The sequence below is a fragment of the Magallana gigas genome, chromosome 3 (assembly GCF_963853765.1).
Source record: "Magallana gigas chromosome 3, xbMagGiga1.1, whole genome shotgun sequence".
NCBI classification, from domain to species: domain Eukaryota; kingdom Metazoa; phylum Mollusca; class Bivalvia; order Ostreida; family Ostreidae; genus Magallana; species Magallana gigas.
Genome location: NC_088855.1, coordinates 59,254,499 through 59,265,115, shown reverse-complemented (window position 1 = coordinate 59,265,115; position 10,617 = coordinate 59,254,499). Strand labels below are relative to the sequence as shown.

Below are 10,617 nucleotides of genomic sequence, written 5' to 3'. Positions count from 1 at the left end.
ATCTGCCTCACATTTCCTCGACCAAAAAAACTATCCCCTGCCACCTCATTCAGCCACACATTACGGGGGTAACTATATCATGTTTATATTTGGAAGTGGTCAAACAGTTTTCATGGTTTTAGATAGTCAGCGTGCAAGTGTGAATTTTATCACCTTATTTTTGATGTTTTGCACTGTGGTTTTATGATTTAACTTGTTTGCCATTAGACTGTTACTGCTACAGTTTATTTGAGTCATTATCATACATCATAATAAACGTTGGAAAACTATGCCATCCTTTTTATATATTTCGTACAAAGAGTAACGACCTAGCTGCAGATCTGTAGGTCTCCGTCTGAAAAATAAATCGGAGGTCATCCATCCGAATTTTTTCAGACCGGGAACTACAGACCTGCAGCGAGTAACGACATGATGCCACTGATTATGAAATTCTACAAATATCTTACAAACGTTTATATAAGTATCTAAGGTAATTTATTTCTGTAAAATTTCAAACGAATTTTCTCCTTTTCTACGGTTACCATCATCATCATCATCATCATCATCATCATGTAAGGCAGCCTCTGAACTCTGGCTTTCTATAATTAATACTTACTAGCCCACGTTCCCCTTGGATTGATTGATACTCAGTGGCTGCTGGCCTCGATAAAGCACGGACTACCCTTTATCATGTAATTAACGTATTTTGTATTCCAAACTCATCAATCTTGTAAATTGTTGCAGGAATCAATTTTGGCAGTGGTGTGTTTTACAAAACGATAATTGTTTTAATTTATTACATCTGTAAAAGTGTATAATGCGGGCATGACTCAGTTGCTTCAAATATAATTTAAAAAAAAAAACTTAACCAATTATCGAAAATATAGAATCTGTAGTCTAACGACAAACTCTTGTTTCGAACTTCATATTAAATCCTTTGATTACGTGAGCGATGTTTTTATAAACACTTAACACCCAGGAATTGGATAGTTTAATCGTAAAATCAATAGACTCCCTCTGTAATCGCTTTCGCTATACTCTCATACGAAAAGTGCGCGCTATATTGGTAGTTAATAATCGGTAATGTCAAAAGATAATCCACGTACTCGGGAATATAAAAACCAAAATAAAGCATCATTGGGATAAGTTAGCCGCCAGCACAATGTTATTATGACAGATAATTGGATTTTAAGATCATCATTCTTTTTAATTCTCAATTTTATCGAAGTGCCACTTCTGAATTACATGACATTCTTTTTTTATTTGCTACAGATAATCTCATAAAAATGTTTCTCCAAATGATGCAATATCATATGATAATCTTCGAAGAATACAAACGTAACAATACGCAGAATTTTTATAACTGAAAAAAGTTCCAATAATTATGGATTTAATCTTAGATAATTTGTGAATATGGTTGGATTTAGGATGAGCTGTGCAATTCTAATATCTTTATCATTAAGCATTCTCAATGTCGTGTACACTAAGAAGTACATTCCAGTATTTTAACAATGGTGGATGGATATTGCAGTAATAGCTGCAGATCTGCTTCTGAACACATCGTGACTTTACTTGTAATGTCAACCTGAATTTCTCCATTGAGCAACATATCTGCAGCTGCAACAGTAGTATTAGATGTGTACTCTTAACGTCTTATTAATTATATTTTTTCCTAGATTTTTAAAAAAGCAAACGACAGCTGCAGTGCGCGCCCCTGTCAAAGACTTATACATGTACATATATCTATCTAACATTGAACTAAGTACACTGTAAAGTAACAGCTCTGTGGACTGATCTACTATTTAACCTTTCCTAGTCTACAAAGAAGACAACAGTTTGCTTGCATAATTTATTATGAACACAGACGAACCTTAAACACGGCATGTTTTTGTTACAAACAAGAAAAACAATGTCTTTGATTTGGCATTTTTATTCGTAGGCAGAGTATTGCTCCATTCGTTTGATTCCAAGTAGTAAATACTGATCGAAAATCATGGGGGAAACTTTGGGGTGGATCAAGGTGTAGTAGCCTGGTACATGGAGGGGTGGGGCTGCTCCTCCTCCATCTCGTCTATTTCCGGTAACCGTTTATCTCCTTTTGATTGGTGATTTCCGGTGGCGCCATAATCCGGTTGATCTTTGAGCGATTGTAAAAGGTCACAGCTCTGAAGGTCACGCAGATCTCTAAACATAAGAATTAGAATTCCTAGTAAAACAAGATAGACAAAGGATTCAACCAAGAACGCTATGCCGGGGAATATATGCGCCGTGACGCTATACAGGTTAACAAATATAACGGTTCCTAAGAATTTTGAGCACGTTTCGCCGCATGCCAGGAGAGAGAACATTTTTCCCGCCTCGTCTGTGTGCACGGCCTTGCTGACCAAGGACCGCAGAGCAGACGTGATCATTCCCGCCATCGCACCTATAGCCACGGAGAGGAAGACCATCCAAGATTCGTCACAAAAACCGGCCCAAATCAGGCGCACGAACTTACAGCCGATTCCTACTATCATAATGGTAACGTCAGAGAGCATGAACTTATTGGAGAATAAAGGCAGGAAAATGAATAAGCAAAGCCCCATCACTGCGTAGTCCAGAGACAAGAGATACCCATACCAGGACTTGGACCAGTTCAGGGGACTCCGAGTGACGAACAGAAGGTTGATGTCCATTTCCCCCACCTTACACGTCTGGTTCACTAGTGATATCATAAACAACGTCAGAATGATAAGTCGGAGGTTTCCAGAGCGAGGCTTGATCAGAACAGCCAGTGTCTCCTTAATGTTTGACAGTCTGAACACTTCACACAACTCACATCGAGACTTCCGGTCTTCCTCGTCCACTTCCTTACGATTCACTGTCTCATCCACTAAAATGATCGTAAACATGATGGAAGCTCCGTGGAGAACCACGACCGACACAAAGGCAGCATTCAGGTCAAGGACATCTTGGAAAATACCTGAAAACAACGACCCCATAAACAGTCCGAAAAAGTTCATGGCCAGGAGTTTCCCGAGGTTCCGCGTGCGATCCCCCGGGTCTGACAAATCGAACACGAAGCTGTTGACGGCCATCGTTATGACGGAGCTCTTTCCAAAGAATCCCTGTACAGCCGACCCCCCGAGGATGAGAGCTATCCGGTGTTCAGGCACCAGATTGCTGGTCATGTACAAAAGTACGGCGAACACACTCCCGAGGCTGGGGAGCAAGATCGGGATTTTTCTCCCGTAGCGATCGCTGTACGATCCACAGAACAGAGACAGTGCTATGGCGGGAATGTTCAGAAGCAGTCTGAAGTACACCAGATAATTGGCGGACTGACTCTGTATATAGTCTTCAAGGACTGGGTATTCGTTTAAGTTCATGCAAGTGGTCTCATTTTTGCCTTTCTCGTCTTTGAATATCTCATAACACACCGCACGGACAAGGTACGGCCTGGTCGTCGCATCCAGCATCGATTCTCCGGTCTTGTACAGGAAGAAGATGAGGTCCACGACGATAAAGCTAAATCCACACGAAAACACGGACAACTTCATGACTGAGACTTTTTCCTTTATTTATTCCTTGACTTGATCCTACACTGGTGAGAATTGAAAATTAAAATGTAAGACTGTATATGCACATGTATTCATAACTTTAACACAGACAAGGGCAAGTACGCATTTCTAAAGATTCATTTCTACTTATTTGGAGTTGAAAAAAAGTGCTAATGGTAAAGAATATTTCATCAAGAACCAATTAATTTCAATTTCCAAGTTAGAGTACTTAATTATCAGTTATTATCAATATCAAACAGGATGTAGATAATGCGTTATAAAACTTGTGCCTGTAAGAATTTCTTTTTTCAAAATCTATGAGTAGTTCACAATTTAAAAAAAATAATAAATGAGAAGAAGGGATCTTACTACTAGTATTTTACCTGATTGGTTAAAATAATATGTCTTTATGTGTATCTTTATGGTCCTCTGGTTTTAGAATCAGTCTATGGATTTCATTCCGTGTTTTACCAGACTATTACTGAGACATCGGGGCCGATTAATCAGTCCTTGTTATGCCTGCGTCGTCTTCTGGAACATCCCCTTAACGTTGATAAATCCACTCTCCCGGAAGTCAGCTATTGAACAAATCCAATGTCTGAAAGGAACTGGTAGTTAAACGGATCCTCTGGAGTTTTTCTTTATTGAATCCTCCAATTAGTCGTTAAAAGATCCCTAATTATAATTCTGGTTAAATCTTAAATATATTTGTTCCTAGATTCTCTATTTCACTGTACTGGCGGTACATCTGTAGAAGAAGAAATATATACGTTAAAAATAAAAAGTTGCGTGTAGATTAACCCACGTGGGTTTTTTCTGTCAAAAAGAATAATAGATTTAACAGATAATTTAATTAGATAATCATTAAAATCTGTATCTTTATCGGGGTATTAATTTGCTGACAATTGATTTATCCATTTCCGACAAGTCAAACCCTTTAACGATGTTCAATGGTGCCCTGATTATCAGTATTAAGAATTTTAGAGAATGAAAAAAGGACTGGGTTTTATGCTTAAGTTTATATTTTACAAGCGTAAAAATGTGCTTAAAAAACAAGGGTTTTATTTTTTCATTGCTTTCCTCAATTTCAAGAACAATTCTATCATATATCTTGTTTAAAGAACTAACAACCATTGGCAGATCTGACAAACTCAGCAGTCATCGATCGAGCCAAGGAAATAAAACTCGCCTTAAGCTGTTTAGTTAAAAAATATTCAAACATGATAGTGAAAAAAATTGTCTTAATCTCTGTCTTTTCATTTATTTATTGCTCAAAGCAGAGATTGGTGAATCTATTGTTCCTACGAGGTGAGATCTGTGCTGACATTTGGTTCGCTGAGGTCGTTATTACTGGCTTGCTAGAGTCTGAAAACGTCCGCGTATGTTCGTTTTTTCTCTATTTGCGTTTTCTACCTTTATGAAATCTTGAATGCTTTATTTAGGAAACAGATCACATAGCTACACCTTGTGTGGGTGCAGGGGTTTTATATATGTGTACTTTCTCCAGACTATTTACATTTGCCATTTGCGCCGAACGAATGTTTGAAAACAGTGAAATATTCTAAATGGATTTTAATAATGAAATAAAACATCTTTATTTTTACATGCCCTGGATGAATGTTAATTCTTATTACGGAGATATCTGTAATCGACCTGAACAAATTGAAAAATTTGAGTTACTAGTAACAAACAATACAAAGTCTCAACAGTTATCACAAATTTTGCGGTCCTTAATTTAACATATAAGAAAGCATTAGCATCAGCACTCAGATACCGATGGGGCTCTTTACAGCGTTGCGTCGAGGATAACCGATACTGAATAGAGAAATGTCAAATTTTGGCCAAATATGAACACAGAGAAATTTGAAAGCCTACCTGGAGTTACGTTTTTGTGCTCCGCAATGTCATTTCTTAAGAACGAATATGAAAACTTCCAAGTTGTCTCCTACAACTCCTTTAACTAAAGCGATTATGACGTCAGGCGGAGACAGCCAATGATATTCTGATACTCCCACACGGAGGAACTCAATGGATCGACAGAGTTCTATCGATTCACTCCTGTGTCTAGTAGTACGTGAAATACATAGCATCAGCTGATAAACACACATAATACATGTTGTTGCAAAGAAAATGAAATATTTGATGTTCACAAGTTTTCCGTTTTTGTTCGGGTTCGATTTGTTGACACGAAGGTATTGTAGTTAATCAAGTGATTATAATCAATTATTAAAGCACATCCAGGCGCGCGGACAGCTTGGTTCTTATTTGAACGCTATACAGACGCGCATCGGCGCCTCCTCCTGTCAGTGTTTCCTCTGAATTTTTTTTACCTCATTGTACAACACAGTTGTATCAAATCAAATCAAGACAAGTTATATGTAACTTTTGATTAAATATATAAACAAAACCTCATGAAATAAAGCGAGTTGATTTTGATTTCATTTTAATTAAGGTTCATACGCAAATAATTCTGCACAGTAGCCAAATCCATTCCATGCCTCCCGTATGTGATATACAAAGTAAGTGTAGCATCGCAGAAAAGAGTTACTTAACTAGACTGTTATGGTTAAGTTAAGAATTCAGCTTGATCTTTCTCCCGCGTATAATTACTCTGAAGTGACCTTAAATCAAATAATTTTCTTAAATATGACGTGAATTTAAAATTGGGATATCAGAATAGCAGTATCTCAAACTAAGCAACCATGCACGTAAAAAAAAATCTCAACTGCCAAATAAAAAAAATTAAATACCCGGTACCTCAAAGGGCAATAGGCGATCGTTTCAGAAACTGTTCAACCCATCTCAGACCGTGATGACTCACTCTTTACCCGATGTCTCCGATAGTCATAGTCTAATTTTACAACCAGTAGATAATTCTCTATGTAGCCAAACCCTTTAACCAGTTATACGATAGGCAATAGTGCTTACACTAATACCCTAGACGTTTAGTCCATTTTTTCTACCAGTAAAATAGTATTAGATTGCTATATAGTCAAACGCCTCAACTATTAACACAAAATATGTTTGTCTAGTTCCTCAACTATATATGAAACAAAACAACACCAGAAGACAACAGTCCTGTGCTTTGACCAGTATATATTAGATTAATACAGTCAAACTTTCAACCACTACCTCAACTGATAATAACACAGCGATTAAACCCATGGAATAAAGACAGAGATGTATTAGATTAATACAGTCAAACTTTCAACCACTACCTCAACTGATAATTACACAGCGATTAAACCCATGGAATAAAGACAGAGATGTATTAGTTGATACAGTCAAACTTTCAACCACTACCTCAACTGATAATAACACAGCGATTAAATCCAAGGAATAAAGACGGGGTATATTAAGTTGATACAGTCAAACTTTCAACCACTACCTCAACAAAAGTTAGTCAAATAACACTTGAAATAACATAGATATCTTAATAATACATGCGTAACAGAACTGTACAGAGTTAGGCTACCAAGTCAGATGCACCAACTATGCAACTGTGTGCAGAAAAGAAAACAAGGATATATAAATGTAGACGGAGCAAAACTTTCTAATAGCCACAAGTTTCACTTTTAAACTCTTACATCTTCTATAAATACTACCAAAACCAACATCATCAAACATTGTTGAATAAAAATTCCCACACCAATCGTTTAGTACATATATACTCGTCACCAATCACATACATGAATGAATATGTTTGGCCCCTATGCGTTACCAAACCATTTGGTGGTATGTGCAAGTATTCGTAATAGAAACGTTTTATTCTTTGCGTAATCAATATTGTAAGCACATCTTTAAACTACAAGTTTTAATTAATTTAAAAGGCAAAAGCCTGGATTCGTAAAAAATATGACTCTACGATTATAACTCTAAAGATATGCTATTTCAGAAAATAAAATCTGTCGCATGAATCGTGAATCAAAACAACCAGTGAGAGGCATTGGTAATTTAATCATGCAATTGTATATGCGCCTAGAAATATGACACACGCAAACTATTACAGAAATCTAGCGCTTATCTTTAGATTTAGGTTAAATCTGCCGTATATATTAAACTGGTTTATTAGTTTCGTATAGTAGGTATTTTAAATAGTGCACCTGAATAAAATGATTTGATGATGTCCTTGTGTGGTATATTAGAATATTCATAATAATGCTCGTTAACAATATGAAGGAAAATGTAACAAGTATATATATATATACAATGTATATATACAATGTATATATATATATATATATATATATATATATATATATATATATATATATATATATATATATATATATATATATATATATATATATACGTTACACTAAATTACAGTTACACGTGTACATTTTAAGAATGTGAAAACTTTAGCTGACTGTCAACATGCAGACAACTAGTTGTCGGCTTAAATAATATAGAAAGTTGAACTAATGGCGTTAGTAATGTCAATAAAAAGACCAGTTGACGTTTAAATTACTGATATACACACAATTTATATATAGTTAATTGCCTGTTGAATTGTGATTATTTGGAAATTGTACGAGTTGTCCACCTAATAGGCATCATATCTTCCTAACAAGAGTTACTTATAACATTGTTAAACAACCTACTTCTATGAATTTTTATGGAGTGCAAACGAATCACCATGTCTGTAAATGTTTATATCTAGATTTTTGAAAATATTCTTTTTCATTACAGTCTAGATTTTAGTTCAAATACAAATGTGTTTACTAAGAGGAACAAAAGGGGAAATCATTAAAATTAAAATTAAAGTTTTATCTCTTAACATCAGCTGCTATTCACTTTATCGGAAAAATACATGTTATCTGTGATGTATTGCATGAACTTTTGGTCATTGTTCTTGATATCAACATTTTAGAATTGTGACACATGTTCCAAAAAGTATCATTTTAATCGATCCTGTGTCAAGTTTTTGTTATTCATAGTATACATTTATTTAGCACGCACGAACATAGCGATGATCTAATGAGTACAAAAATACACTTTAGATAAAAACGTGTATATCATCATATTTAGAAACTATGCAAAATGCGTTTTCAATTCTGATAGGTACCAGATGTTGATAAACCAAACTCTAAAAAAGATAAGCAACGATCAAAAGTGAAATAAATGAAGATCTATAGTGTCTCTTCAATGGTTAAAATATATCACATGTCTATGTGGAATCAAGCTTGTTAACGTTTATTTCTTGAATTCCACATTTAGTTTGTGCAAATACTACATTTTTTTTAATTGAAAATACGAGAAGGTGCGTTACAAATTTGTTATTACGTAAACATTTTCTGTGCATGGTCTTTGCAAGATTTACAATAAATTGGAAGGATTAACGATTGTAACTAATCACTTAAAGCCACACACTTTTACGCAAAAAATGATCCAATATATATATCGAATTTGGTTCATTTTTCAATGTATTTTAAAAACATTTTCATGGATTCGAGAATTCTGTATGGTATACAAATGATTTTGTATTTGTTAGATACAATTAATGATGTTTACAAAAATGGTATTATATGAACGATTAAAAAGCAATTTGGGATTCGTTAATGAAACCATTTGCACAATCTGCAGAGATTCCATTTCCTCCCAAGTTCTATAACGATCCAAGGGGGTCCAAAAAGCAAGCTTAGCATACAATATAAATATAACGAGGCTATACCCACGGACATTGATTTCCATTTCTTTTCTACTTGTGTGAAAACATTTGTTGGCTAATGAAAACATAAATAGTCCTAATAAACAATGGTATGAATAGACAATTGGGTGAGCTTTATGGTGAAACCAATCGCCAATCAATGGACTTTCTGGCAACAGAGAGAGAGAGAGAGAGAGAGAGAGAGAGAGAGAGAGAGAGAGAGAGAGAGAGAGAGAGAGAGAGAGATATTAACGTTGGCTTTGTTTTTTTAGGGGGGGAGGGGGTGCAGGGATTTTATGATTTTTAATTTTTTTTTTAAAACAGCTCCATTGACTGTAAAGGCATCGGAGCGCCCTTTGTCTGTAAAAGTCAAATCAGAAAATACGGTTGGGATTTTTAAACGCTTTTTAAGTTCATTATTGAAATAGTTCTGGGAAGGGATTAAAAACACGTTTCATCCCTTTTCGAATCAGTCCATTGTCATTAAGCTTAAATGTTGTCTTGAATAATTTACAGTAATAGTGTTCAGAGGTGGTGTGTGAAATGATTTATGGTCAATTTCAATATTGATTTCATCAAGAGAACTTTGGCAAAAATTTGCCGCATCTATTTGCATATTTCATCAGTCCCGAATGTCGAGGCCCTCGCAGAAACCTCTTTCCATTGACAATATGTACAACAGAATTTCCTCTATTGATTTCTTGTGGACTATGTAAACAGATTTTGTACTGAATGACCAATACATAAAGTTCAAAACTCCCAAATGTTATTGGTTGTGTTGATATACAGTAAATCTATTGCGCAAGGTTAATTTGTATTTTTAAAAATATTTTTTTTCATATGAATAGAAAAAAAATACTCGTTAATATACTTGGGCTCTTGTTAAAATAAGATGGTACATGTATAAGTTTATTAAGATAACAGTAATAATCATATGCCTCGTAAAAAAAAATCTTACCTCAAGTAAATCCGTTCTAATTAGATTTCTAATTCGGGGTTTTTTGTTAGGAAAAAGGCAACATTGGTAAATTACTCCACAACCATTTACAGTTCCTGGCCCAGAAAGTGACAATCCGACAAATCACGTTCTTTGCTATTAGTTAGACACCACTCATCACCACTTGGGCGGAGCCAACTGACCCCCTTAGAATGATGACCGGGGGGTCAACTTTCTACGCAAAAAATTGACCCGGGGTCAATATTCTAAGACGGGTCGGGTCGTTTTTCGACCGTAGAAAATTATTCCAGGCCTGTAGTTCTACGACTCCCCTCACGTTCAAATTTTACCACCGTCTGGGTGTTTTAATAGAGCTACGAATTAAGCTGCATGGTCCGACTTGTTCTTTATTTCAGTATCAAATAATTTACCACACAAACCAAATATTCTACAAAATTATAGACTTTCGCCTACTTACACCAGCAGAATCGGTCTCTTTTCAAAGTTAGAAA

General features: G+C 35.4%; 1 protein-coding gene across 3 annotated transcripts; it reads right to left on the bottom strand.

The window, feature by feature from the left end:
- Positions 1 to 1,893: 1,893 nt before the first annotated feature.
- On the bottom strand, positions 1,894 to 5,552 carry LOC105333860 (lysosomal proton-coupled steroid conjugate and bile acid symporter SLC46A3). 3 transcript variants are annotated; one of them, XM_011437066.4, is made up of 3 exons: positions 5,394 to 5,552; positions 3,902 to 4,266; positions 1,894 to 3,562 (listed from the first exon to the last, which is right to left on the bottom strand). In XM_011437066.4, the coding sequence occupies exon 3, from the start codon at positions 3,516 to 3,518 to the stop codon at positions 1,995 to 1,997; it is 1,524 nt and encodes a 507-aa protein (XP_011435368.3). In that variant the 5' UTR covers positions 3,519 to 3,562; positions 3,902 to 4,266; positions 5,394 to 5,552; the 3' UTR covers positions 1,894 to 1,994. The 3 variants fall into 3 exon arrangements, with proteins under 3 accessions (XP_011435368.3, XP_011435367.3, XP_011435369.3); XM_011437065.4 differs by having other exon boundaries at positions 1,894 to 3,557; XM_011437067.4 differs by having other exon boundaries at positions 3,902 to 4,116; positions 5,394 to 5,509.
- Positions 5,553 to 10,617: the final 5,065 nt, after the last annotated feature.

Coding starts and splice junctions, on each gene's coding strand:
- LOC105333860 (XM_011437066.4), bottom strand. CDS start 3,518: ATGAAGTTGTCCGTGTTTTCGTGTGGATTTAGCTTTATCGTCGTGGAC.